The 27,995-nt window shown below is 43.0% G+C and overlaps 4 protein-coding genes across 13 annotated transcripts in view; 2 read left to right on the top strand and 2 right to left on the bottom strand.

The window, feature by feature from the left end:
• Positions 1-121: 121 nt before the first annotated feature.
• mob1a (MOB kinase activator 1A) lies at positions 122-5,646 on the bottom strand. The gene is made up of 6 exons (XM_003974886.3): positions 5,437-5,646; positions 4,627-4,793; positions 4,406-4,499; positions 3,580-3,713; positions 2,164-2,327; positions 122-2,002 (listed from the first exon to the last, which is right to left on the bottom strand). Exons 1-6 carry the CDS (start codon positions 5,448-5,450, stop codon positions 1,925-1,927), a joined length of 651 nt encoding a protein of 216 aa, XP_003974935.1. The 5' UTR covers positions 5,451-5,646; the 3' UTR covers positions 122-1,924.
• Positions 5,647-6,263: 617 nt separating this feature from the next.
• On the top strand, positions 6,264-9,818 carry mthfd2 (methylenetetrahydrofolate dehydrogenase (NADP+ dependent) 2, methenyltetrahydrofolate cyclohydrolase). Its single transcript, XM_003974885.3, has 8 exons — positions 6,264-6,437; positions 7,743-7,927; positions 8,026-8,148; positions 8,224-8,376; positions 8,455-8,562; positions 8,643-8,735; positions 8,922-9,047; positions 9,143-9,818. The coding sequence occupies exons 1-8, from the start codon at positions 6,358-6,360 to the stop codon at positions 9,289-9,291; spliced, it is 1,017 nt and encodes a 338-aa protein (XP_003974934.1). The 5' UTR covers positions 6,264-6,357; the 3' UTR covers positions 9,292-9,818.
• Positions 9,819-10,124: 306 nt separating this feature from the next.
• On the top strand, positions 10,125-11,558 carry arl6ip4 (ADP-ribosylation factor-like 6 interacting protein 4). Of its 2 annotated transcripts, none has more exons than XR_003886570.1 (5): positions 10,125-10,413; positions 10,497-10,832; positions 11,004-11,121; positions 11,222-11,312; positions 11,381-11,412. XR_003886570.1 is itself a non-coding variant. In XM_003974956.3 (5 exons), the coding sequence occupies exons 1-5, from the start codon at positions 10,263-10,265 to the stop codon at positions 11,435-11,437; spliced, it is 732 nt and encodes a 243-aa protein (XP_003975005.2). In that variant the 5' UTR covers positions 10,130-10,262; the 3' UTR covers positions 11,438-11,558. The 2 variants fall into 2 exon arrangements, 1 of the variants encoding a protein (XP_003975005.2); XM_003974956.3 differs by having other exon boundaries at positions 10,130-10,413; positions 11,243-11,312; positions 11,381-11,558.
• A 794-nt stretch (positions 11,559-12,352) lies between these two features.
• Positions 12,353-27,995, bottom strand: part of LOC101069404 (membrane-associated phosphatidylinositol transfer protein 2-like) — a 29,455-nt gene continuing 13,812 nt past the window's right edge. For 2 of the 9 annotated variants that reach the window (XM_029829345.1, XM_029829344.1), the window contains 24 exons: positions 26,966-27,180; positions 26,390-26,511; positions 25,752-25,985; positions 25,316-25,642; positions 24,446-24,541; positions 22,880-22,984; positions 22,738-22,802; positions 21,812-22,056; positions 21,489-21,678; positions 21,224-21,343; positions 20,910-21,124; positions 20,639-20,814; positions 20,340-20,510; positions 19,459-19,611; positions 18,436-18,600; positions 17,436-17,726; positions 16,915-17,063; positions 16,703-16,819; positions 16,506-16,622; positions 16,260-16,408; positions 16,013-16,162; positions 15,739-15,919; positions 15,463-15,591; positions 12,353-15,376 (listed from right to left, as the gene is read on the bottom strand). In XM_029829345.1, coding sequence (XP_029685205.1) covers positions 15,008-15,376; positions 15,463-15,591; positions 15,739-15,919; positions 16,013-16,162; positions 16,260-16,408; positions 16,506-16,622; positions 16,703-16,819; positions 16,915-17,063; positions 17,436-17,726; positions 18,436-18,600; positions 19,459-19,611; positions 20,340-20,510; positions 20,639-20,814; positions 20,910-21,124; positions 21,224-21,343; positions 21,489-21,678; positions 21,812-22,056; positions 22,738-22,802; positions 22,880-22,984; positions 24,446-24,541; positions 25,316-25,642; positions 25,752-25,985; positions 26,390-26,511; positions 26,966-27,180 — 4,251 coding nt within the window. In that variant the 3' untranslated portion in view covers positions 12,353-15,007. The remainder of the gene's footprint in view (positions 15,377-15,462; positions 15,592-15,738; positions 15,920-16,012; positions 16,163-16,259; positions 16,409-16,505; positions 16,623-16,702; positions 16,820-16,914; positions 17,064-17,435; positions 17,727-18,435; positions 18,601-19,458; positions 19,612-20,339; positions 20,511-20,638; positions 20,815-20,909; positions 21,125-21,223; positions 21,344-21,488; positions 21,679-21,811; positions 22,057-22,737; positions 22,803-22,879; positions 22,985-24,445; positions 24,542-25,315; positions 25,643-25,751; positions 25,986-26,389; positions 26,512-26,965; positions 27,181-27,995) is intronic. The other 7 variants (XM_029829346.1, XM_029829348.1, XM_011615682.2 and 4 more) reach the window with 7 other exon arrangements.

The raw sequence follows: 27,995 nt of genomic DNA, 5'->3' as shown, positions 1-27,995 counted from the left end.
ATAAATACCAAAATGGATGGAACGGCAATGTTAATATTGGAGTGTGATCAAGCTGTCATATGTGCAAAAATTTAAAAACATCTGGAAGACTACAGATAAAATAAAAAAAATGTACACTGCATCATACTTTTGTTGTTTATTGACATTTGTAAACTACCAATACTGTCATATTAGACATTTGTGTAAGGCACAGTTTTGTTCAGATATAGTAAATTACCAATCTTATTTACAGCAAATGTTTGGACACCGAACATAAATCCCCATATATCATCACTGTAAACAAACCTTTACAATGTTTGAACCATTAACTATGCATATATAAAAGAATGAATTCATCTGAAGGCCCCTGTTCCTTATTTGAAATGGTAAGTTCAGCAATTGAATAAAGAAAACATTAAAACCCCCACAAATCTTAAAAAGGTCACAAGTCGAAAAAGAAATTACAAGTGACATATAGAAATGAATTTTTAAAAAACGACAGCTGCAAAATCAACCGATTTTCTTATAGATCATAAAGTTCCGGAGGTACACCTTAAACTTTGAATGACCTGCAGCTAATGCGATTCAAAATAGCAGGTCTTCACATTATGGAAAGGTCGCATTAAGTGTCGCATCATTGAAAAAAGCAACACACTCTGCTGTATAGAAATGAAATCAGTTGGATCATTGCGAGGCATCCTGTTATCTCTTGTTGTCTGGATCAACAGGAAAGGGGTGGAGGACCACTTCCTTTATCCACAGTTTACCAAATAGAACTCGGGAATGATGAGAGCTGCACTGACTTGTAAAAGGTTGGCAGTACCAACAGCCCAGCTGTTGTAGCCAGAGGAACTCAGGGAATGAACATAATATATGAATTTATAGAGGGATTAGTTATTAAAAACATTGTCACTAATCAGTGCAAGGCTATTTTTTTCTAAATGGGAGTGTTTTTAAATCCAGCAATGAAGGCTTAGATACTGTACATGCAAGTCTCTTAAATTTTCTCTGCACCACATAAATGAACTAAAATGACAGCAAAACTAAAACTTCTCATATAGACTTTTTTTTTTTTTTTTACCATTACCAGGATGATTTCACCAGCACAGCTCCTCTATAAGGTTCAGCTCACAAAAACCTGAAGTGATTACTCAGTAAACTATCAAGCATAGTAAACACATCGCTGGAAAGACCAGACCTTGAAATCTACTGATACAATTGAAATAGTAAAAAAAAAACAAAAAAAAAAGTGCAAAGTACAATATTGCATTAAGTGGAGTTGCAATAATGCAGTTGCTGGTGGTGTTTTGGTGTCCAGTAAATGACCTTTTCCAACCGCAGCTCCTCATAACCTTCAGACATTTAAACCTTCAGATTGCAGCTCAGTATGAGGAATGTTGGTGTGATCAGATTTAATCTTACAAAATTAGGGTTTGTTATGGTTTGTTTTTGTTTTTTTGGGGGGGGGGGGTTATACCACTGCCTGCATGATAAACTGAGGATACCATCTACACACCAATACATATTGACGCTCTTTCTACTCTAATGGAAATTTTGAAGGTAATGAGCAGCCAATATAATTACAGTAAACTGCAGAAAATAACCCCATTTCCAATTACTAATTAAAAAAAATATTGGAAAATTAAAACAATATTTAAAACCTGCCAGGGGTAAACTGGCTTCCACTTTAACTTGTGTCCTTGGTCCAATTTGAAATTAAGCAATTGCTTCAAACCCAGTTGAGTGGTAAGAAACTTAAATACTATTTGAAATTAACTTAACTAAGAATGAGGAAAGAAGAAAAAGAAAAGAAATGTACAATGATAAAAAGAGAAGGCACAGATAGGAAAAGCTGCAACTACGAGTCAGAGAGGTAGCGAAGGTGAAAATGACGAACACATGAGGAAAAAGAAATTTTAACAGACTTCAGTGTGAAATCAAAGGTCTATCTGTCCTTTGATCCAAGCTTCTCGATCAGTTCCTGCAAGGGGGCAAGCTCTCGCCTGTCAATGAGATTGAACTCCTAACAAAGGAGAAGAAAAATGTTAGCTTTGAAACAGTTCTATGGATTTACTCACTGTGGTAAACTTTGCAGTCATGTATCTTATCGTATGGATTCCTGGTAAATACATAATGACTTGCATTAACTGGGTGTTAACGAGTTGGGGAAGAAAAGATTCTCACCTGAACAAAGAAAATGAAATGCTTGAAGGAAGTGTTGAGGTGAGCCTCCTCCTGCAGCTGCATCACAGAGTCAAAGTGTTGGTGGTAGATGTGAGCGTAGACCCTGAACAGACGCTTCAGGATGGTTTTGGCCACAGACATGAAGTTCTTTGGAAAAGGGACTCCTGTGGAACAGTAAAAAATAAAAATGAAATTATATAATGTTATTTTCAAATAATATTTTGTGCTCAGGGTAGAAGGATGTTTGTTATTAAACTTCTATATTTGCAGGTACACAATAGATGGTGAACCTGCAAATATGAAACAGACAGAATCGAGAACAGAAGACGTCACAAAGTGAAACCAACAGAATCCAAAGATGGAAAAATCGGTGAGTGTAGTTTCACAGTGATGATTATAACAGCGCTGACAAAAAATTACAGGCACGATATTTATCTGTCCGGTAATTTATCCCCCAATAATGAGACTGTATTTTATCTCATCATACAATTTTTGCTGATAGAAAAAAAACTCTTTCACATTTCAACGTTGTTAGTGAGGAAATAAGCAAAGTGGTGAGGAGAGTCACCGCGGCACCAGTTGTTTTTCACCATTTCCAGGAGAATAACAGGGTAAAATACCACAAAAACAGGAAAAAAACACTAGGTTTTAATAGAATTCCTCTTAAACGTCACCAAAGATTTCTCATCGTACCAGTAAAAATGTGAACAAAACAGTATCAGTGTCAGTCATCATCAGTTACCAGCATCAGCTTATTGCTTGGCTCTGAATGCTGTCACAAGCACACCAGCATCTCACAAAAGATAATAAGAGACATTCTTCAGAAGCTGAAGACCCTAGATTGGATTTTGAAGCTATTGTTTGAATGGTCAAGGTTGTTTCAGATCAATGCATGCGGGTGCAAATCAGATATTGATCTGGCGCCTCAAGACAAGTTACAACACGACTGCTTCAGTCTTTCATTAGACCATGACATCGCGCTTGGCCTACTTTTAGGGCTACGATGCCGACAAACAAGGTTACCTTTGTCTTTTGTAACAGTCAATATATTTTCCAAAGTTGTCCCATCAAGGTTTATTTTGCTTTTTATCTAGTCATGGCTCATGTGACACATACAATTTAAGAATCAAATGATCAAAAAAGTGCAAAAATCCAAAAAAACAGTGTGGTTTGAAAACTCAGTCTACATTCCTGGACAATTAATCAACATTCTTAAGCATTTCCTTCTTTCTGGAGGGCTGCTCCACTCGTTAGACACACCGTGACCTAAACTCATGTCATATGACTAACCTGAACTATGAGAAACACAGCACTTACTGTCTGTTTAGGCTCACTGTGCATCGACATGCCAAAAAGTCTATGGCAAAAGGCGAGTTATCATCCAAAATGAATAACTTCACCAACTGTTAACCTTACCTATCTTGGACGGAAAGAGCGTCTCATCATCCAGCTGATCCTGCACCCAGGTCATCAGGTAGTCGATGTACTTTGGTGCGGAGCATTTGATGGGCTTCTTAATGTTCGTGCCGTCGGCCCAGTGATACTCATATCTACAGAGCAATGTTAAAGGACATTAGCTTCTGTCATTAGTTGATACAGCGGGTGAGAAAATTAAAGGAAGGCTTGTAGCTGATTGCTTCTCGGCATCGAAAACATAAATAGAATGAGGAAGTAACGTTAGCTTAATGGTACGTAAAAAGATCACATGCAAGGTCTGATTCCCGTTTTTTGTCCATGCGACACTCAGATGATCTACGGTACACACAGAGAAATCATCTTAATTATGGACAAAATAAATAAAAAATGGTTTCATTAGATAGATTAAATTATACTGAAGATTTGCATTTTAGTGCACTCGGAGTATTTGAGTTTATCCTTACAGGAATGATTAAAATAAGGGCCGGAACAGTAACAGTACATGCCCTTGAAATATGATTTTGAAAAATATGACTTATTACATAGTACAATATCCTTGGAGACATGTATTTGTCATGCTGATTCTTTGAAGTTGGTTTAACATGACGCACCCTGCGTCTCAGCAGATTTAGGTCATTAGCCAAAAATGATGTGTTCAGCAAATATCCAGGGCTTCCTCTGTTTAATACGTGAAGACAGAATCTGAGATAATGTAAAGATTCGTGTCTCCATTCCACCAGACACAGGCATAACCAAAGCAATGCCACATCAGTAAAACATGCACACATATAGAACCACAACCACAGACAGAATCGGCAGAGATTACCTTGGTCCTGCAGACATCACAGGGCAGCTGGGCTCGGTACAAAACTCCGTGATGGTCCCATAAAGCATGTTGATCTGGTTGAAGAAATCCACCGCTGAAAGAAAGGACAGGTTTACTTTGTGGATGTATCCAAACTGCATCCAGACAAAGGTGGGTTACACCCCTGGGAGAGTCATAAACATATGTATGTATATAAAAATGTCACATATTAATGCACTCACTGTTAACAGCAATCCATTCATTGAGATCCTCTCCCTCGGGCAGCATCACTGCCTGCCTCAGGTTTCCACTGCCCAATGTTGCCTCTGCATGTTTCAGAAGTTCGTACTGGTGGGATCCTTCTGGGATATTCTTCTTAGGCTTGAAGGTTTTAGATGAGCGACTACCACTGTAGGAATTCAAAGGTGGAGGCTCAGCATTTATCAATCCAGTGCAAGATCCACAACACTTGGGCTGCCATAGATACACATGGATGAGGGGGGGCTTCAGGAACTGTACTTAAAGCATGACAAGATGGGTTTTTGGGGTTTTTTTTGTTTGGATTGACTAATGTCTGACTGTAGCACATGTGTCATGTGTCATGAGTTAACAAAGTTAAGAAAATTGCCTATTTGCCCAGATAGTTCCTCACCCACATGAGTCTAAAATAGCCCCATTTGCTAAACTTTAAACTATAAAGGCGTTTATCACAACACAACACGAACGCCAAATCTTAGTCCAGAAGATTGAAGAGAGGATTGTGAGTCTTATGTCGCTCTTATGTCTAGCCGTCCCCAAAGAACCATTAATCCGGTTCACGATTTACGTAATTGGAGAGTTTCAAAAGTTAGTCAACTTATTATGGTTAAGAAGTCCTGAGATCGGAAGCATAAGCCTTTAAGTCCCCAAAAGCCGACAGCTACTAAGCACATAATGATATATTCATGTGTGTAATACGATAGAAGTTCGGTGGTGTTTTGTGTTAAATAGGCGTATGCAGCTAGCCTTGACCGCACCGACAACTTTAGCAACAGACTGCTAACTTTACTTACAACAGGAAGCTCATCTTGGCGACGCAGTCGGTGGAGAGGCGCCGTTTAAACGTCTGTAGAATGAATTACTTGACAAAAATATGCGACACTTGGGGGGGGGAAAAACAACTGTTTCTCAATGGCGATTGCAGCTTCCAGAAGCGGTGAAGCTAACGTGAACGGCACCCACAGACTTCCTGTAACGGTCCCCGAAGTGGCCCCCCAGGGGTTCTGTCGCCCCCTGTCGACTGTCGTTTGTATGTGCTACAGCACCAGTCCAGCATTTAAAAAAAAGTGTAACATGAGTTTCTGCAGGATAATTGAAATACAAACTATAAAGGTCACATTCTGCATCAGAGTATTCTCGTCTAAGGGTCGATAAAATGTGTCAGTGTCTTAAAATGTGTCACGTATCTTTGTTAAAATAAAAAATAAAAAACTTGCAAGATACATTTAACTTTTGACAACTCATTAAAAAAAGAACAGCCCGCATTCTGTATTTTTCCACTGCTTCCAGTATGATTTCTAAAGACTGTCTACAATACATGACACACTTTCCAGAGATGACTACCCAATGCGGTCTGTACAGGTCGTGGGGGGGGGGGGGAAACCCAAGTGCTGCACTCATCGCAAAAAACTCGTTTTCATATGCAGTGTGCACTAAAAAGATTTAAAAAAAAAAAAAAAAGATCAAAAATAATATACACACTTCACGGTTGTGCATGGTAGCGTGCGATTTCTAAGTCAGGGAGGGTCCGTCGTCGCTATCTCCGCGGTCGTGTGGACGCACGCACCACTTACGCAATCGCCGGTCAAAGGGGCGGGGCTTGGTTTAAAGCCTCCCGTGTCTCCGTCGGCCCCCTCCACTCGCTCGGCGCTTCGCTCCGCGGTGTGGTTCCTTATCGGCCTTATCCTCCTCTTCGCTCCTCTCAGCCGGTCAGAATGGCAGCCATCAGGACTCTCAGGAAACTCTGTCAACATTCCCAGCAACAAGTCTGTAAACTGCACACGTCCGCCTCAAGGTTAGTGCGTCCGCCGTCTTGAATGTAATTCATCCGTTTTAATGCCACTTTTAACGAATTTGCACGAGAGACTGATAACCCGGGAAATACACATTTCTTGCGTGGATCTTAAAAAGTATCATCTGCTGAATACGATGCCGCCTGTTGCTAAGATTTCTAACGTTTAGGAAGATTTTTTTTTTCTACCAATATTCGTAGCGGGCGAGGAGGTTGGGTGCGCCCCCAGGCGTTTGTCGGCGGTATGGCAGCGGCTTGCTGGATGATGAAATCGGGCTGAGCGCTTGCAGGCTGCGCTTTGCAAGCAATTTTAGCTGTAGGTCTATTTATGTTGCGGTCGGCGCCAATGCAACGGAATGCGTGTGCGTATTATTTGAAGTGGCCATGATCAGAGGGGTAGAATGCCATTAAATAGCCGGTTATGGTTGCTCCGTCGTCCCTGAGAGGACGTCCCATGATATTGATAAAGCATTTGCAGCATCTCGTGCTGCTGCTTTATTGGAAACGTGCTGAATGTACCATGACCGTGATGCAGGTAATGAATTAATTGAGCACACACTGTGAAACCTTCAAAATCTGATTTGGTTTCACATGAAAAAACGTTGCATGTACAAAGGAATGTGGTTAGTTGAATAAATGGGAAATGGTCTTCTTTTGGGAAAGGATACTTCACACACGTAAAACATAGTTCTACATTTACCTATAATCTACAATTATTAGCGGTGCTGTCCTGTTGCCTTGACACAATTACACCGGTTGTATTTGGCCCTATCGTCACCTCATTTTGCCCCATGATGTGGCACTTTTTCTACAAGGTTTAATTTGTTCGGACAAAGTGAAAAGGGGGGTTACATCACTGTTACTGGCTCATTACTCCTCAGTTATTATTTTTTGTTTGCTGTTATGTAACAAGTGACCTTGTTGGTCCTGAAAGTGGGACGCTGTGCCACATTTGCATTATTATTAATGTATTTTTGTTTTTAGCTGCATTTCATTTTAAATTTTGCCAAGTTCACATAAGTTGCTTATTGCAAGTCTAGTGTGCTTGATTGTGCAAGTTCTCATGTTATAGTTGCCCTTAAAATGTCAGCGCTAATTTTAGAAGGCTTTGCTCATGTGCAAAGTTTGAGATTGGATATACAGTGTATACAGGTGGTGTCCGGTGTCATTAGTCCTATTCAGTAAGATTAACACGTGGTGTCCAGGAGACTGATAATTTGGTACAGGAAATATTTTGTCTGCTTGTTTGTTTTGTTGCTGTCCTGATTGACATTGATTTTTAATGTTGGCTCTGCTGCCATCTCCCAGGCAAGAGGCTGTGGTCATCTCGGGAAAGAAACTAGCACGGCAGATCCGGGAGGAGGCTAGGGCCGATGTGGAGAAGTGGGTGTTGGCCGGTCACAGGAGACCCCGTCTGAGTGTGATCCTGGTAGGAGACAATCCTGCCAGTCACTCTTACGTCCTGAATAAGACACGAGCTGCGGCTGACGTTGGTAAGACGGGAAACACTTCGGCTTCTCGCATGTGCGTCAAAAACACGTATTCAGACACCCGGTGCGGATTGTTTTCACACTTTCACAACCTCCTACAGGAATCAGCAGTGAAACAATCCTCAAGCATTCAGACATCAGTGAGGAGGAGTTATTGGATCTTATAGATAAGCTCAACACAGACCATCGTGTTGATGGCCTTCTGGTGCAGCTGCCTTTGCCAGGTAAACATACACTGTTTTAATGGGTTGGCTGGTTTGTTACACTTTTTCCTGAACTGCATTTATGTCTTCTGGCAGATCATATAGATGAGCGCACCATCTGCAATGCAGTTGCGCCTACCAAGGATGTGGATGGATTCCATGTGGTAAACGTGGGCCGCATGTGCCTGGATCAGTCCACCATGCTTCCTGCGACCCCCTGGGGAGTCTGGGAGATCATTAATCGCACGGGTAGGAGGAGTCAGTGTTTACCTCCTCTTGTTTAGAGGGTTAGATCCAGCTCAACTAACATTAAGAAAATGATTCCAGGTATTCCTACACTTGGGAAGAATGTCGTGGTTGCCGGGCGGTCCAAGAACGTGGGAATGCCCATCGCTATGTTACTGCATACAGATGGTCGTCATGAGAGGCCTGGAGGTTGGTTGCAGGGCATGTAGGTTGTCTTTGGGTATAAATATCTGTATGAGATCCAGTGCTAAGAATGATGTCTGTTGCAGGTGATGCAACTGTCACCATTTCTCACCGTTACACTCCAAAGGAGCAACTTCGCCAACACACAAAAATCGCTGATATTATTATAGCTGCAGCAGGTCTGTATCCCGGATTTTTGAATTTTAATATTTTAAGTCTAATCTTTTTTTTTAAGTAGAACACGGATATTTGTTTTGAATGTGATTAAACAAATTCCGTCTTGTGTCTGTGGCATTAAGAAAATGTGCGGAAGTCGAGTTGTCTCTTGGTGGTTCTAACTCCAATGTGTGTCTGCTGAACATCAGGGATCCCAAACCTCATAACTGCAGACATGGTCAAAGAGGGAGCAGCAGTGATTGATGTGGGTATAAACCGAGTGCAGGATCCAGTCACCGGAAAGGGCAAACTTGTTGGAGATGTGGATTTTGAGGGTAAGGTTTAACTGTAAATGTCTTACTTATTGCTCTGTCGCTTGTGTGCCGCATATCTTAAAGTTTATCCTTTTTTTTTTTTTTTTTTAAAACAGGTGTAAAAAAGAAGGCTGGCTTTATCACCCCTGTACCTGGAGGTGTGGGTCCCATGACTGTAGCAATGCTTATGAAAAACACGATAAAAGCAGCAAAGAACGTTTTGCTGTACCCACCAGAAAGGGTGCGCATGGCAGCTGCATCTTAATGGAGAGAGGAAAATACATCACCGACACATTCCATCGCCTTTAGCCCTGACGACGAGCTCCACTGGCTCAACTTGCACACTGACTGGAAAAGATGGTAGCTTTATTGCTGAACCTCCTGCAAACAACTTACAGCGTCAAGAATACTTATGTTTGAATACTGTTACATTCACTCTTGCAGTTTTCTATTTTCTCTGACAGCTGCCTGTCTTTACAACTCTATTGTATGTCTGTGAGGACATAAAAGAATGTGGAAAAAAATCAATTTATTTATTGCTACAGTTGCAGTATTTAAACAAGAATCCATAAATGGAGGACACTATTCCATTAGAATTCTGATGTTAAAGGTCTTGGAGTACTGGCATTAAGTGCATTTTGTGCAACAGACTGAATTTTTTTTGGATTGGATTGGCCTTTTGTACAGAGAACAATAAGGGCTAACAGTCAGGAAATTATTTATCAATATACAAGCTTTAAGAATTCACTATTGCCTTTGCAAATCTTTGAAATAAACTGTTTCAATGCTTAAGCTGTCTCTACTGATAAATTTGATTCTTTATATAGTTTCTGGGTCATTCTTTGTATTCAGACTATGTCAGGACACTGAGTGTTTACTTTTTAGGCATATAATTTAAAGTACATTTACAGACTTTACAATCAGTCTAGGTATTCTGTTAAATGATGGAATGATCTGTGGTGACTATTTTCAGAGTATAAATAAATTTTAGGAATAAGATTAACACTACATATTTTTAAAATGTCACATATAAGCTATGCATTAAACATAAAGGGTTAAATGACAAAGTAAATACATTAAAATTACGGATCTCGCCTAGGAACTAAAATATTATACTTGTTTGGCGGAAGGGAATTCGCAACGGACATACTTCCGTAAGTCACAAGAACGGAGCTTTCGAATATTTCACAACCAAGATCTTGCGTGAGGATTCTGTTGGGATTTATCGCCGCGATAATGAATCGTAGCAGTTCACACGACAGATCCATCAGAGAGAATAAAACGGAACCGAAGAAACGCCGTCGATCCTCTTCATCATCTTCTTCGTCATCATCCAGTAGTAGGAGTCGAAGTAAATCGTCCAAGAAATCGTCGCATAAGAATAAAGGTTTGGAACATTGGATTAGAAAGTTTTGACAGAAAACTTACTTCTAATGAACTTTTGTCGATTCTTTCTTGCTTTTTTAACAGATGTGAAAACAAAAAAGAAACGCCGACGATCGTCATCATCATCATCCACGTCTTCCTCCTCGTCTTCGTCTTCATCCAGCAATGAAAAGACAAAGAGGAAGAAAAGTAAGAAAAGTAAAGCCAAGAAGAAAAAGGCTAAGCTGAAGAAACAGAACAAGAAGGAGAAAAAGAAGAAACAGAAGTTAAAAAAGAAGACTAAAGCGGCGGCGGCGGCAGCGGCCGCCGCAGCGGCTGCGGCGGCGGTGGCGGTGCTGCCATCGTTGCCATCTCCTGCAGCCGTTAAACCTCCTTCTTATCCGGAATTGTGGCAGAGTGATGAGGTGGAGCTCGGACCTGGTGAGAAATAAGGTCAACACGGCTCAACTGTGTTGACCTGTCAGTTATACTCTAAACATGTGGAGAATGAAGATAATGCACCTGCATTCGTCAGTATTTATCATCATAAGACCCCAACTTAGATGTTTGTGAGGGGTCAGGAATTTAGTTGAATAGTGTTTTTCTGTGTAGTTATGACAGATGAGCAGAAGGCTCGACTCTCCACGAAGAGACCGCTCACCAAAGAGGAGTACGAGGCCAGACAGAGTGTGATCCGCAGGGTGGTCGACCCAGAAACTGGACGCACCAGGTAAGCCGAGTTTTTCCAATGGACTTTTCAGGGATGGATTAGCTTTCGACTGAAAATATACTCATAAACTGTTCTATTCTTTCATTCTTGGGAAAAAAAGATAATGTGTGCTTTATTTGAGATTGATAAGAGGAGAAGGAGAGATCATAGAGGAGATTGTCAGCCGAGAACAACACAAAGACATCAACAAGGTACATTTGCAATATTTGTGTGAAATAAATCTTTAAGTTTAACATTTAACCACTATTTATCCCATTAGCAAGCCACCAAGGGAGATGGAAACACCTTTCAGAAAAAACTGGGAATCAACAGGTAGAAGCTGGCCATGTCTACTCAGCGCTGATGTGTTTCATCATTTCAAATGTGTAAATGTGCTTTATTTAAAGTGCTGAAAGGAGAAATGGCATGAAATTGATTAAAAAAAATCTTTTGAGATCACTGTTGTAGCGTTTCCACACTTGCAACAATAGAATGATGAACTAATTCATGCTTATTTAGAATATCCGCATTTTAAAGCATGGCAATATTTTTTGCCCCTAGCTCTACTTTACATACACATTTTCTCACCTTTTGATCATGTTTGTGGGTCCACTTCATCTTCTGATGAAGCAGCTTCACATACTACCTAATGTTGGGCATTTGTGCATGGTGTTTTTTTTTTTTTTAAATAAAGCTACGGTAATTGGATATTTCTGAAACATTTTTAGATATTTAGCCTTGAATTGTACAAGTGTTCATTATCAGCATTTTGAGCCCCCCCCCCTCCAAAAAAAAAAACTATTTACATGAACATTAACTCATGTAAGCTAGCAGCAAACTTGATCCAGTTGCACAAGCTTTTATCTGACAGGTGGGAAAAATGTCTGGCGGAAAGTTTTGGGGTCCTGTCAAAGGCAAACATAGGTTACTTGCTGACCATTAACCCACAGCCCACTGTAACTAGTGTCTAATGTGTTGGAGGTATGAATGATTTGGTTATATTTTAGAGACACAAACAAAATCATTACAAAAGTATGTTTAAGTCACCAGGTGGAGAGTCTTGGATACCACCTCACCTCAAAGTGATGAAAAAATGGCTAAATCTTGTCATAATGAGCATTATGGAATGTTTACACCGTTGTGACTTGAATCCTTTTGGACTGGAAGGAAGGAAAACGTTACCTAAACACTTACATGGAAGCAACAATGGTAAAGTCATGTCACCAAATATAAAATCGTGCCACACCACCAATAATTTTACCACTGAAGCAAATTTAATGATCATTTTGTTGTGAAAGAGCTGTATTCCATTCATTCCCTCAGGAAAATTTCAAATGTGTGAACTACTGGAACTCGGTACCGCCGTGACAAACACCATCTTCACAAGTATAGCCTATGTAAACTTCAAAGCACTACTTTATGTTATATATGCAACTGTTGGGACATTCGCCGGCAACTCAGAAGATCAAAACGGGACAGAAAGTTCCTAATCTTAGTGAGAATTCTTTGTACATTACCTTCGGAAAGAAAACGATCCAAAAATATGGCATTTTCCTATCGCACAGTCCGTTAATTAAGAGTCTTCAACAGTCTATCCGTTTCTGTGAAGTCAGCTGGGGAGGGGGCAGAGTTCATCTTCAGCCTCGCAACACAATGGTCAGAAAAGGGAAATATAAGGCCTCTGGTGCACCTGTGCGTCAGGAGCAAAAGCGATTGTCGGCCCAGAGGTATCCTCACTCCATCGGTAACCACAGCACTCTGCTCCTACATTCTCTGGACTCCACTGATCGGATCTTTCAGAACTCTGAGCTCGTACTTGACAGCATTTCCAGGCAAACCAAATCTATAAAATACGGTAGTCAAAATGCAGAGGGAGAGTGATACAAATCCTGATTAAGAAGAGTTCAGGCATTTTTGTTTTCAGCAGTGACAGATCCCGCTTTAAAAACGACCCTTTTTACGAAAAACCAGAGCTGAAAGATCCCAAAAGCCTTCAGGGAGGTTGTGTTTGTTGAGAGATAAGTAGCCCTAGTAAATTGAGAAGTGAGCTGACTGGACCTTTGAGCGCTGGAGCGGAAAGGGAAACAACACTGAACGTATCAAGGCCGGAAATTCTACAATGCAATTTAATGCAACGATTGAATAAATGGCATCGTGGTTGTTTTTGTAAAGATTCTCTTAACCGGAGGCGTGTGGGAGCTCCTACTATTAGCGTCTGTAAATTAAGTGGCTGTTGTGGCGATTGTCACTGTGCTGACGTTCACTCAGCACGGCCGGTTTGATCTGGTGTTGTCATATTGCACACTTCCCCTTACATGAGCCCAAGTTGGTCCATTGCATTCAGCCCCACAGGTGCCTATCATAGGGACGAAAACACGTCACTATAAATTGACAAATCCTATGTTTACCCTTTTCAGGAACAAATATTGAACAGCATATGGTACAGAATTTACAATGTGAACATTTGTCCTCCTCAAAAGTTGCATCCGAACAGAGAAAAGAGGCCTTTACCTAAGATGGAGTGTCTATCAGCACGCCTAGCATCCCATTTACAGTTTCACCATATAAAGAGGGAAGCTGTATCCCGTTTAAAAAAACAGACAAAAGTGACATGAAAAAGCAATTCCTCTGAAACAACTGTGGTGATTTGCAACATAAAATAATAAAAATACAATACCGTGCCAGTAAAAGACCTCTGAGTTTCTGCTGCAACTGAATATTTAAAATTAATGAAACAAAATATAGCTGAAGTAATATTTAAAACATTGCCCACAAAAAATCAATGCATTTTAAAATATAGTATATATATATATATATTCTTAAATAACAATAATGATCATCAGACAACAGATTGTACCCTGAATGAGGTGGTTTTTACCTCCCAGAGCAAAGAAGACACTTAAAACTGGTCTTCAGAGGACCAGATACCAGATCTGCATTGTGATTTAACAATTATGTACAAGCCATTTAAGGCATTGAGATACATACATAATTACACAATCTGTTCCATCTTGCACAGAAGAGCTCATTCCTTTCCCCTCTCTTCGTGTACAACGCATCATTCATCAGTTTCTACTTTGGCACATTTATGCAGACGGCAGCCCGAGTCCTCCTGATGGCTGAGACAGAGTACTGATTCAGGAAGCTACGGCAACACGCTCGAGTTCAATTTGGTCAAATCGGTTCAGCTGCAACCGTGATAAAGGGTAATTTTGCAGTTTGCAGCTCCGTGTGATAGCTGGATTGTTCTTTGGTCTAAGGGCAAATGAAATCAAGAAAACCAGGACTGAAGGCATTGGCTGCCTCCTGCTTTTTAAATGCTGCCTTTAACATGTTATTACTTAAATAAAACCTCTTCACGTTGACTTTCAGAACACCTCCGTCCCCCCTTATGCAAATACCTCTGCTGTCTAAACCATTTTCTCCCAATCAGCTCTGCTCCCACAAGTGGACTCAGGGTATCTGAAAACAAGGAAGCATCTCAAAAATGTTGACGCCCAAGGTCGATCTCTGTGGGGAGAGTTGTGCTTGCAGAGATCTCATCAATCAGTTACAATACAGCGTCAGTATTTGGACATAATACAGCCTCCGTATCGTGTCTTTAACTGCTCTTTTCTCGTCACGCCTGGAGCTAACAACTTCAATCTAAAAGCTTGTATTCAAGATTAATAAACTGTTACTACAGAAACAGTCTGACTTCCTGTCCTAAAAATGATGTGAACTTGCCTGCATGTCTCTGTCAGGTAGATGCTTCGACTGCTGTACATAAATTTAACTATGAACGGCGTTAGCTTAGTAAAGAATGGTTTGTAGCACCTGTTATTGTTGTATTCAGCCATCTGTTTCACACTTTGCATTTTATTGTGGCAGTTTTTTTGCTCTGTGTTTGTACCATCCACTCCTAAGGTCATTTGGGGCTGAAAATCCCCGGATCCAGCTTGGTGCTGCTGCTGCGGCCCCAACAGCTGGCTGTGATGCTCATGCTGCGTTGTGCTGCCGCCTGGCTGTGGCTGTGGGTAAACTCCAGCCGCTCGCCGTCGGATTGGCTCTGCGTGCGTTCCGGCCTGTTGTGGATGCCGCCTGTCGGGGAAGTCGGGGCCGGTTGAGAGGAGATGGTGCGCAACAGGTGGTTCCTCTTCCTCAGGAAATCACCGTTGGCGCCCAAACCAAAGCTGCTTTTGCGCAACACCATGCGCGCGCTGCTGGACTTGGCTGGGCGAGAGCGGTGGTTGTACTCCAACTGCGACAGGTGAGCTGCATATCCTTCGGTGATGAACTTTGGGGAGGAATAAAAAAGCACGTCATTATTATCTAGTTATTAATACAGCTACTTTACCTCTAAAATCCCAAGTTCGACAGCACCTGGCACTGGTGCTGCATCTTTTTGGAGGGTCTTCCAACGATATATATTTGGGATGGAGGGAGACCAATCGAGGTGTAGACTGAGATATCTTTGGTTGAGCCGTAGCCAGCGAAAATCTTCATGTGAGCCTGGAATCGGTTGCATTGGGATTAATATTTCTCAAGTACTGATAGAACTTTTGTTTTCTTTTTCTTGACCCTACACAGATTCAGAGCACAGTACACAAACATAAACTGCATACAGCATCAGATTCTATCGTTCCCTCATGATCTGACCTCCGTTAGGGACTTGAGGAAGTTCGCCTTGTGTCTCAGAGGGTCGTGGACCAGGCCGTCGCAGAACGAGACGATGCCGTGAGGGAAATTGTGCTGTGACAACCAAGCCACCACCCGCTGCTTCTGCATGTCTGGTCGTCCTGTCACGTAGATGATCAGATAGCCCAAATCCTGCCAGTGCCTGAAACGGCAAGAACAGGGGAACAAAACAAACGTGTGAACATGCTCATCCAATCATCCTACCACCACGACACAGGGAAGTAAATCCTGATACCTGACGACATCCACGGCTCCTGCTCGCACTTTGGGGTCACTGCCCATGATCGACACGCTGGCAGCAAAGGATCCGTCGATGCTGAACACCACAAACTCTGTGCCTCGCGGAACGACAGTCAGGTAGCTGTCTGCAAATGTGTGGTCACCCCTGGAGAACAGTCAGACCAGGACATGAGCAGCGTAAGCATTACATTCAAATCTGGAGAAAAAGGCTGAAAAGTAAAAAAAAAATAAAAAAATCTCACCTGACCACCATTTTGACTGGGTAGACCCCGATGCCCAGACGTTTATCTTCGGGGACGACAAACGAGACGCGGCCGCTGCTGTTAGTCACCTCCGTGTTGAAGTACACCCATTCACCGGACGGAGGCTGCGTCATGATGTGCAGGTCAATCTGCAGAGGAGCGTCAAACACTCAGCAAAATGTGCACACACAGAAGCAGCCGTTGCGTGTGTGTGTGTGTGTGAAGCTGGGGCAGATAAGAGCTCACCTTCTCTCCAGCCAGAGTCACCATGTCCAGAGGGCCGTACATAAAGCGACCTGTCACGACCTGCTGGCAGTCCTCTGTGAACACCGCATCGTTCATCCGATGGTTTGCGGTCACATTCTGTCAATCCAGGAAGCGAACAATGGCTACTAAAGAGACACCGTCACACCACTTCCCACTTTTGTAAACAAGACACCTACTCTAATCTTCACATGAGTCCTCTTGCGGAGCCACTTCTCTCGAGGCTTAGACGGAGTGAATTCACTCACTTCTTTCCCATCGAGCTCCAGAATGCTGGAGTTTTCATGCCTCATCACCTACAGGAAGGGATTTCTGGGTTATTTAGGCCTGGTGCCTGCAGGCAGTACAGACAAGTCCAAAAAGAGAAGAGGGTATTTAAATCTTGACTCGCCTGTCTCAGAAGAAAAGACACCACGTCAGTAGACTCCCAGTATGATGCGTGGAAGAGATGTGGTAAAGCCACGGTTGGGAAAGCTGTGAGAGCATCGGGGCAGTACAGGGCAAAATCCAGCCGCTTGGTGCCCCACCAGCGTGCTGCAACTGTGATGGGAACGGAGTAAATACTCTGCAGAAACGGCATTTCTATCTGTGAAAAGGTGACACTTTTGCTCTTAAATCACAACCAGCATCGTCCCCAGCAGATCTCCGGCTAAAAGATGGAAACCAGCAGCGGAAAATAAGATTGAAGGGCAGAAGGGAAAAGAGAATTAGACCATACGAGCAGGTAACATGGTCATTCGTGTCAGTGTCGGCACGACAAGAAGGCAGAAGCTGCATATTTTTACATTATTCGGTCACTTAAAATATCAAAGATCAAGTAGGAATGAATGTTAAGACAAAGGGGCATTGAGTCAGAAACAGCACCAAAGCTTGAATGTTGATTTTTATCCGTCCCCTCTCACAGTAAAGTACCTTGCTCCACTTCAGCCTGGGAGTCCAGCGAGACCAGATCAGATAAAGCGCAGTCCAGACCGGCGGACAGGCAGTTCTCGTACTGACCAATCGGACTCTGACCTTCACTAGCCTCTGCCTCACCGTCCAGCTCTGCCCCTAGATCTGCATTGGGTAATTCCATGGCCTGGTCAGCCTTGGCTTTTTTACGGAACTTTGGCGGACTTTTCAGGAAGAATTTGGTTTGCGAAGAAAGGGCGAGTTCGGACAAAAGGCCAAACTTTTTGGACTGGCTAATTTGACATGATTTGGCTATAAGGAGAAAACAAAGGGAAAAATGTGTAAAAATGACAGATGGTGCAACAGGAAAACTTTTTTTTTTCTATGCACAATAAAGAATGTCGTGTCCAGGGTGCAACAGACAAGGAATGTCAAAGCTGGAAAGAAAATGTTAGTACAATTTAAGGTGTCTGACAGGTCTGAACATCATTGCAACAACATTATAACACAGTGTGAGGTCCAAAATAAATGTTCTGAAATAAAAAGTGAAAGAGACTCTGAAGGACAATCTCACATTTAACGCAACAGAGTACCGGTCATTTCAGCAAACACCGACTGCACAATGCGAGAATGGCTGAGGGGGGCAGGTGTCTACATGCATTGCAACATCAGATAAATGCAGCACTTGGTTATTGCATTTACATTTAGACGGTGGGTAAGAGTGAGACACACAGTGAGAAGTGGACCTGAACTCGTTTTTTCTGGAATTCGGGTTTTCAAATTAGTTAGAAGAGGAATTTCATGAGGCTGAGCATCAGTAGAGAAACAGAGGAGGGTGTTTATTTCTGACTAGCTGACTAAGATGCTCCAGTTTGAATGGGGGTGTGTTTAGAGTCAGAATAATAAAGAAGAGAAAGAGGAGAGACGGAGAGATCTGGAGGAAAAGACAAAGAGGGGAATGAGTGGACCAGATTGTGTGTGAGTGAAGAGAAAGTGGGTCGTTGGTATTGAGAACACTTACTGTTGGCTATGCTGGTAGCAGTGTAACTGTCTGCCATTCCTGAGACCTGGCTGGCAATGCTGACCTCACTGGCCCTCCGCTGGCCCCGGGAGAGGGGGCCCGTTACGGGGGAAGATGGGTACGAACTGTCCATGAAGACACCACCATGAGACTGAACAACATCTGCTATTGAGTCGAAACAAGGAGATCTCATTAGACAGACACATGGGCAGGGGGGTACTTGTGGCAATGGGGTGGGAGAGGGGGGTGGTGCAGGTTTGGGTGGCGGGAGAGATGTGCGACGGCGGGCGCCATGGTTTCACAGGACGAGTGAAACCGCAGCTGCCACGGTCAGATTTCTGTAAAATGACCGGGAAAACAAGTACATGGAGACGGAAAACACTGTAAAACTACATTTAGTTTACCCACAAATGTCACACACACACACACACACACACACACACACACACACACGGTACTGTTGCTTCTGTAGGCGATGTGTATCTGATAAAGGTAAATAAAAGGTAATTTTGAGATCCTTATTGTTGAGGTGAGAATGCAGACAATAATAGAAACACATCAAATGGAATATCAAGACAGAATTCAATGCAAACGTAAAATTGCAGATGTGTTTGAAGTGGCTTCATTTAAATGTTCCCATAAATTCCCTCAGAATTAGAAATAATCCCTCAAACTGAAGCCAGCACAAAGACAAATGCTTGCATCCTTAAAACCACTGCACGTGAAATTAAAACACACCAGCAACATCACCAGAAGTATTTCCATGGCAAAAACATACTCAAAATGCATCATTTTCATTTACTTGAATATACATAACTATGATATGCTGTATTTCAATTCAGACACTTTAATTAAGGCATTACAGGGTAAATGTCCTCAGCAGAAGCTGGACAGATGATGCAACCAGAGCAATGGGAATACTCAGAAAGCACGTTTAGTTTGTTTAAATTTGTGTATTAGTGACACAATGCACAGACCAAAGAAACACAGTGGAGGGATGAAAGAGAAAGGGTGGCTACACACACTCCAGAGTGATGGGGGTGGCTTTGAGGCAGCCCTCCTGCCAGTTTAGCACAGGCACGGGGATGCAGGTCTCACTGATGGTCTCCTGACAGCGAAAGGTCACGGTGGGCCCGCTGTCAAGAATCACCTGAACGTTGCTCTGGACAGTCTCCACTAAAGAGGGAGGCGGTGGGGGTGGGCAGAAGAAGGGAAAGGGTCATGTGTGTAGATATGGGGACAGGACACCAAAGGAGGAAGGAAGGGAAGACACAAAAACATGTGAAGCAAGAAGAGCTGAGCATGAGACAAGAAAGGAAAGTCAAGCATTAAACTGAGCCTGCGTTTGTGTTACTGAATCTGCTAGTCAGTACTCCAGCCTAAAGATAACGCAGTTAAACTTTGCCCTTTTTAGCGTTCATGACTACACAAACAACACTTACTGTATTTTGTTGATTGTTTATTTAACGATGGCTATATTTTTTTGAAAAGCTATAAAAACTCGGTTCAGGAGTAACCTTACCAGCATCATTTCTATGTCTGTCGATAAAGACAATGTTCATGTAAAAAAAGAGAGTGAGGCTTAAGGGTCACTCCAGTATAAAACCACAGAAACCACCAACAGGACTTTAAGCACATATAGATGAATAAAGTAATTCACAAAACACATCGAAGCACCAAAAGCTTTCCAGTATCCAGAGGATTTACGTGAGAAATCGCAATGTGTTTCTTAACCATGTATTGATTATACAATGCATTCATGGGAAGTAGGACAGTAGGTTAATATCAGGGTTTCAGATGTCAGAAGATGCTGTTTCCATTTGAGGTTTAAAATTATTTAATCTGAGACAACATATTTCTATTAATTTGATTATATTTGGACATTGTTGTTGCCGAGTACTCACCCAGCAGGGCAGAGTTTCCATCTCCGAGGGGAAAACGCTGGTAGCGGGGCACGTTGAAGGGAGGCAGGAGGTGAAATTTCCTCTCCAAAAGAGGCTCCAGGCGGCAAGCTGAGGGATCGGCTGGATGGAACAGGTTGTAGACCTGCTGACAGGCAGGCCGTAGCTGGGCAACTGGCAAAAGATCAAATCGAAGATGAGATAAGAGGCAAGAATTGCCTGCTTCTGATGAAACAGTTAATTGACATGGATGGGACGACCGTTAAATGGTCCCAAGCATTCCTCTGTATAAGTTCACTTACTGTCAAGCATGGGAATCACTGTCTTTCTCAGTGCCAGAACCAATCCCAGGGGAGAACCAAACAGGAAAAAGTCGGACACTTCAAAGTCAAACTTCCCCAGGGAGCTTCCGTCCAGCATGGTGCTGCTGCTCGACCTGCGTGAGACTGCGTCGTTGTGCAAGATGCTGGAGTGTAAACTACAAGGAGAGCGCCAAGTCATCACAGACGGGCGATATGAAACACACAAAAACAAAGACTGGCGGGTTTTCATGTCTCGCCGCAGTCAACGCACCTTGAGAGGAAGGCCTGGTGTTGCTTGATCGTGTCCAGTTCGTAGGTGGAGGAGTCGCTTCTTTTACGCGGCATTTGCTTTCTGGTGTCTTCGCTTGCACCGGCACGAGGGATGTCGATGTTACTGCGGCTGAGATGGCGGCTGCCCTCCAGGGTCGGTGAGGCTGACCCGTGGCCGCTGTTAACAGTAATTCCAGGAGAGAGGAGGTCCTGGTCCTAACAGGAAACAAGAAATTTGAACAGAACTGTTCATGTAGGCACAAAGATGACAGCTTCATCTTCAATAAAGTCACGGTTGTGTTGTAAAACACGCACCTGCACACTGACAATGCTGCCCCTGCGACTGCTGTTTTGACTTTCATTTACTGTTTGAGTGCTGCTGCATAGCGCATCAAATCCCAAGATTCCTCCCACGCAGTCTCCAATGAGACAGACCTAAAGAGGTTCAATTCCAGAGGAGTATTTAATAAAACGATATATTTCTTTGACATGAGCATAAATGTTGAAACCAAAAGATCAAACCAGAGTAACTAGTGACTGACAACGGAAACACACAACAATACAGAAGATGAGGACTGACCTGGCCTGAGAAGGCTGCCCCGTCAAGAGACTTTATAAAGTCTGTGTACACCTGGTTGGCACGCACGATGGCGGTGGACATGGCCTCCTGGTACTGCAGGGAAGAGGTGGCCAGAAGAGGGAGAGCGGCCAGGGGGATGTGGTCTTGGATACTGGACAGGCAGCCCTCATCGTAGCTATATGGACTCAGGCTGCACAGAAGACAGAAAGAAACACACGGGGCGAAGGTCACAGGAGGCAACTGAAACTTTTCCAAATAAATACATTGAATCCTTGGTCATAATCAACAGTGCTTGAAACGTGCAGGGGCGCGTGCCGCCTTACTTGGACACCAGAGAGAAGGCCTCGGTGCAGATGGCAGGGCAGGGTACCAAGCGGATGGCGATGCGTCCCAACGCGGCGGGGTAGTGGACGCGCATGACCGTTTCAAAAACTGTGCTAATGGTGTTGACGTCCGCCTGCTTGCTGCTCGGATCCCCGACTCCCGTGTCCAGGATGTTCCCCCCATGCAGGACCAAGATGAGCACGTGGATTTTGGAGGGCTGCAGACACTGCTGTGATGAACTCTCCTGAGAAAAGAACGTTTTAAAAAAAAAAGAAGTGGTGTTTAAAGACATTTGCAGAGTGTGGGCAGCGGCAGACAATGCCCTCCGATTTTTAGTGTTTTATTGTTTTCAGATTTGCACAGAAATGTGCAGAGAACCAACCTCCACTCCACATGGACAACACAACGAAAACAACAACAACGCTTCCTTCACACCACAGCTGCAACACCAGTACATCGGAGTTGAACGCACGCCTGCTTTTACACAACGAATCAGGCAATGGGAGGAATAACAGGGCTGGGGGGGGTGGGGTTGTCAGTACTGGGTTTGTTCAGGGGACTTTAGAACTGGGGTCTCTGTGGAGCTGAGGCATACCACAGTGCACGCGGGCCAACAACGTTTACTTACTGACTGGTGCCTTGTAACCATGATGGTGGGAATGGGAGAGCTATCAGCCTGGCCTCTAAGTGAGCCACGCATCTGAATACAAGAGGACAGAAAGGCTCAGGGACAAGCATCCCTCCTCTCATCAGTCTTATCCAACGTGAAAAGCCTGATGCAGCAAGGGTTCAGTTAGCTCAACTGACATTTCTGGGTCCTCGACACATAAACACCTCAGTATTCCTTTAGGGTGGACTCATAAACAAAAAAAGAGCTTGCAGTGAAGGAAGATCAGATTTGGTGTCGTCACTGGGACACGTTTACCTCATCTAGTCGGTCCTCGCTGACTGATCTCTCATAATCCACCGTCATGTCCTTCAGCAGCTCCCCTACAAACACAGGAGTCCCGTTAGATTCTGAGGCCGCTTAATCACATCCTTAATAATTCTGAGGATCAGCATCACACCCGAAGCTTCGTCCGTGTCCGCAGCCTCGATTTTATCCATGAGGTCATTGGAGTTCCATTTGGTGATTTCCTTTGGGAGGGAATCCTCGTTGTCGGAAAAATCCTCTGCAGTGAAAAAACACGAAGTCACCAAATTAACAGGTTAAAAAAACCACAATGCCACAAGTCTCCACAATACTTGCAAATAACAGCGCATTTTTATTCTTTCACTGCCATCACTGAACCCTCTTTTATTTAAGGTTAAATTTGTCACCACTGAGGGGGCTGGGTGAACAGGAATCTGGTGTTGGCAGGAATCCCAATCTGATTTTCAAAACAATGCGTGACGTAATTAAAAGGAATTAAGCTGCTCTTATTCTTAAAATAATAGAATTGCCTAATTTATTTCGCTGTTGTCCTTTGGAAGAAAATACTAACAGTTTTCACATTTTTTCTAGTAAAAAAAAGAAACCAGACTAATTTTTAATTTGTTTATTGACGGCATTCAGAGCCAGAGACACGGGTCCTTGGATCAATGACGGAAGTCTATTCTTTGTTTTCCTCTCCCCCACTTGCTAACATAATCCTTAAGGGAGAGAAGGTCAATGGAAATAAAATAGTTTCATTTGTTAAACTCTAATCCAGTCATATACTGATGTTCAATTTCAGTATTATTTGAAAGTAGTGTGATTGTGGCACTACAGTAAATCTGAATACCTTAGATTTTAGGCTTTAAGAATTAAACTAATTAAAAACTCGCTTCAAGTTGATGAATTCTAATGCTACTGTACCAAACAAATATGGGGAAAATGCAGCTCAGTAATATTCAGATTATTCAGGGACCCCGTGGACATTAACCTTTGACTTCTTCTGTGTTCATACAAAGCATCAAATATCAACTTTAATCTCTGCAAACCTCATGTTTTCTTCCAGAAAATGTTATGTATGTCATGAATGTAAACGTGCTTACATTTCTGTTAAAGAATCAGTCCCCAGCTTGTCTCCCCCTGCACGCTGCACTATTCAATTACTGACTAATATCTGACTAATTTCAATGATTCCCACTTAAAAAAACTGATGTCCACAGGATTTATTTATGCTGGAACGGGTGTAAACTTGTAATGTGGAACAATAAAATAAACAAGATGATTTTTATTTAGCATTGTGACAGAAAGGAAACACTTTAAACACAAAATATTGATGAATCATTTTGCACAGATTCATTTATTGCTTGGTGGTGTGTGTGTGTGTGTGTGTGTGGGGAGTGTGTAAACAAGGGCGTGGGTGAGCTGGTGACTGCTGGGGGGAGAAGAGTGTGATTTCTGGACTGGGCGTCAGGGTGAGACACCTGGCACATGTCCTTGGCCAAGCTCATCCAGCAGAGACAGCCTAGGTAAGGTAACACACCCACTTATTTCAACTGCAGCCCCAAAGCATGCTGGGTATCTGGGAAGCTTAAGAATTGATCTGTGGTTAAAGAAACGCATCCAGAGTCAAGGGAAAGGGAAGCAAGCAGCTGCTCGCAAGACTGACCACAAAAACAATGTTTTGTCTGGAATTAAAAGGATAACGCAAATCTTTGGTTACCATGGGCATCAAAGAATTCCTCATCCGAGCTGTCGTCCGAGTCTCGTGCTATGCTCTGCATCCTCCACTCTGAGATGCTGTGACGTGACGGACTCGCTGCAAAATGACACGAAAGCGGGAAAAAAAAGTTGTTATTTTTGGACATGTGTTTTAGCCTCCCTCTTCCTTTTTATAACACACAGTCACTGTGACAAAGAAATGCTGCAAAAAATCCCCCGGCCCACACACGGAGAGTGTTATATAAACATGTAACAGTCACCGCGGTGCATGGCTTCACCACAGATGGAGCGCTTCATGGTCGAGGGGTGCACAAAACGCGTGGTCCGTTATGACAGACAAGCTAAAAGCATCGACTGACAAATGCATTTTGAAGAAAACAGCAATCGGGTCTCGGCTGTTATTATTTGTCTTCAATGGGGGGTGTCCTCTGGTCTGTGATGTCAACACAACTGCTAAAAATAGTCCAGGAGAGAGCCACATGGGGGAGTTATGGGGGCATACTGCAGTGAACGGTGTCACGTGGAAGACGCTGGAAACGTCTGTGGTTTAGTGGGAAAATAATCCCTCTGAAGTTCTGTTTAATGTATATAATATGGACACCCTCTGTCACTTAACTTGCCATTTCCATAATTATGATTAGGGAAGTTTTTAATTTATAAGGCACATTTTTGAACTGTGTAATTAATCAGGATTAATCCATAATCTTGTTGTTTCAAGACTATAAGAGAGAAAAATGCCGGTACTACGAGAGGAACTAAAAACCTGGATAGAAGTTATATATGTAAATAGGGGATGAGTGTTTCTATAATATTTTTAATAAAGCATAAAGTGGCGACGGGGATGAATGTGTAAGGAAGTGTTGCTCCTCACCTCCTCTCTTGGATGAGCGGGAGGACCGAGACGAGGTGGACCACTGCTTTGTGAGTACGCCTCGAGGCTGGAGGGTCTCTCCTGAGCTGACAACCACTTCCTCTGCCTCAATGGAACTGATTGCCTCTTTAACCTCCTCGTTCTTATCCTGGGACGGAGCGTTGGCCTCTGTGGCCTCTTCTGCTTGACTGAACTGGGCCATCTTCATGGCCAGGGCCAGCTGGGTTTCCAGTTCCAGCTGCCTAATATCCTCCATGGTCAGACCGTACCACTCGTCCTGCCAACACCAGGCCTGCCGGTGGGCACGAACCATCACTTTTCTCAGACCTGGAAAGTGATAATAGAAAGACTTGAGAAACAACTGCTGGATTTACAATTATAGAGTGCACTGCATTTTTGGTAGCGTGTGACCCGTTTTTTTTTTTTGTGTACTCACCAACATCGTGGATGAAGCGTTCAATCTTAGTCTGCATGCCCCAGTAGCGAAACTCCACCTTGCAGAGTTTGTAGGCACACATAATGGGAGTTTTCCCTGGGTTATTTTTGTATTCTTCGATCCAGTCATCCCGCAGGGGACCCCTCTGTGTCTTATCCGACTTGTAGAGCCGCGTATCCTCCTCTGCTTTGTATTCATGAGGCGGGATTGGATCTGTCACTATATCAATTGGATCTGCAAAGATATTTGATTATTAATTATTATATCATGTAATCCAACGTTCTTTAGACTATATTTCTGGCTGTGAACGCACGGGAATAAATTATTGATTAAAATGATTACAATCAGGGTTGTAACTGGGTCACCGCCTGCCCTTAAACCGGTTTCATGTTCAGCTAAAATGCAACAGACACATGCAGTACCCCTAAACTGTCACAGGGGGGCATTACCTGCTGCTAAAGTTTGGAACGCCTCAGAATAAACACATCATTTTTATTGGTATATTTGTCTATTTTAGCGGTTCCACGTGCGCAAAATAAATCAATTTCAATTTTACAGAAGTCTAAACATGCCGCCAGACAGTTTCATAACTGTTTTTATTTTCCCAGGGAATCAAAGTGAAAGCCAGGTTTTCTCACCAATAGTCCTCTGTCTCTTGTCTGCAGTGGAAAGATTGAAGACGTCGACTTGGTCACCAGTGTCTGGTTTGTAATAGGTCTCAATGTCAATGGAGAACTTCTCAACAAAGGGGCAGGTGTATCTGGAGGTCAAAATGCAATCAAAGGTTTAGAAAAGACAACTGCAACAAAGAGACAGATGCAGGCCTCTGGGTAATAACGTGTTAGTAGCAACACACTGGAGCATCTGGTAAATGTGGATGGATTTTTTAACATTTCTGCATCTATAATTGTCGGGGGTTATACAGTCACCCTGAGAGTGACGACGCCCAAGAGCCTGGAGGCGCTACAGGCCAGACACTGAGCTCTGCTATTCTTTGGCTTTATGGCCACCGTCAAGACCCCCTCGCCACATTCATCCCTCACGAGATCTGAATCAGGTGATGGGGTTTAACTTTTTCACTGCTTTTAACAGTGTCTCCACCTACTTAGTGCAAAAACTTTTATTTTTGAGTTCTTTTTGGCAGGGTTTAAAACACCCTCACTCCTGCTCTGAAGGGCTGTGGAGGAGGCCTTCAGAGCAGCGGCAAACTTCACCTGGTGCGGGTGTAAGGGTAGGCGTTCCACGACTCCTCTTCAACCCTCAGAGCTGCTTTTGGCAAAATTGAGCGGAACCAGCTGGGAATGTGCATGCCAATGTGGTAGACCTTGTGGGTGTACTGGCCTGAGCCACCAGGTCCATCTTTGTAGGGCTTGTTTTCTAATATCTCCACGCCGCTACCTTCACCGCAGCTCTCCTCTCTGCTCTTTTTCTGCAAGAAGAACAAAGTGTAAATGTTCTGCTGACACGTTTACATAAAATAAGCTGAGTTGGCTGCAAAAATGCACCAAACAGAATGACCAACAACAATAATAACAGGTTTTATAAAGGTTTGTTCAATCACGATCTCAAAGTTCATGCAAACGGGCTGGGTGGAGTTTTCTTTACATGAGTCACACCTAAAAATAGCACTTGAGAAAATGAGAAAAAAAACAGATAAATGAGAACCTCTCACCAAAGATCAAAGTCCAAGTGCTGATAATTAAAAACACTGAGAGTAACAACTGTTAATGTTGGTTACCAGTCACTCATTTAATGAGTCTAAGGGATCCAGCCCAGCCAATGAGCAGAGGGCTAGTAAAGGAGGAAGCCATGAGGCATCTAGCAATCCAGACCTCATTACCTATGACAGGTCATTCATTAGCCACCCAGTCTGCTCTCAACAGCTCCAAAGACACAACACAGATGCCACAGGGCCATCTGACCTACAGTGCATCACAGGCAATAAACACAGTTAGCAAAAAAATCTATCAAATAGATCCAAGCCTATGCATTAATCACCTACCAAATCCAGTGTGTGACCTGGAAATGGGTAACATTAAGCACGTTTCTATATAAACAGATAGCTATCATTTGGCTATTCAATTGCACCAGGCAGAAAAAAGAATTACTGTGAGTACTATTAGCATTCATTTTAAATGGATGAACCGCTAGACTGATCTTTTAATTAGGCAAGTGAACGCAGTGTGCCAAAAGCAGTGTCACTTCTTCTCCCCCCTGGAGCGACAGATGATTCTTTCCAGTTTA

This window comes from Takifugu rubripes, chromosome 21, assembly GCF_901000725.2.
Source record: "Takifugu rubripes chromosome 21, fTakRub1.2, whole genome shotgun sequence".
In the NCBI taxonomy this organism is placed as follows: domain Eukaryota; kingdom Metazoa; phylum Chordata; class Actinopteri; order Tetraodontiformes; family Tetraodontidae; genus Takifugu; species Takifugu rubripes.
This window is presented reverse-complemented; position numbering and strand designations above follow the sequence as displayed.

Bases quoted from the DNA above. Each gene is read 5' to 3' on its own strand.
- mob1a (XM_003974886.3), bottom strand. The intron at 4,500-4,626 runs GTGAGTGCATTA...CCTTTCTTTCAG, and splicing joins TGAATGGATTGCTGTTAACA to CGGTGGATTTCTTCAACCAG. The intron at 2,328-3,579 runs GTAAGGTTAACA...ACTGTTCCACAG, and splicing joins GCTCTTTCCGTCCAAGATAG to GAGTCCCTTTTCCAAAGAAC.
- mthfd2 (XM_003974885.3), top strand. From the start codon at position 6,358: ATGGCAGCCATCAGGACTCTCAGGAAACTCTGTCAACATTCCCAGCAA. The intron at 8,377-8,454 runs GTAGGAGGAGTC...AAATGATTCCAG, and splicing joins GGAGATCATTAATCGCACGG to GTATTCCTACACTTGGGAAG. The intron at 9,048-9,142 runs GTAAGGTTTAAC...TTTTTAAAACAG, and splicing joins TGGAGATGTGGATTTTGAGG to GTGTAAAAAAGAAGGCTGGC.
- arl6ip4 (XM_003974956.3), top strand. From the start codon at position 10,263: ATGAATCGTAGCAGTTCACACGACAGATCCATCAGAGAGAATAAAACG. The intron at 10,414-10,496 runs GTTTGGAACATT...CTTTTTTAACAG, and splicing joins ATCGTCGCATAAGAATAAAG to ATGTGAAAACAAAAAAGAAA. The intron at 10,833-11,003 runs GTGAGAAATAAG...TTTTCTGTGTAG, and splicing joins TGAGGTGGAGCTCGGACCTG to TTATGACAGATGAGCAGAAG.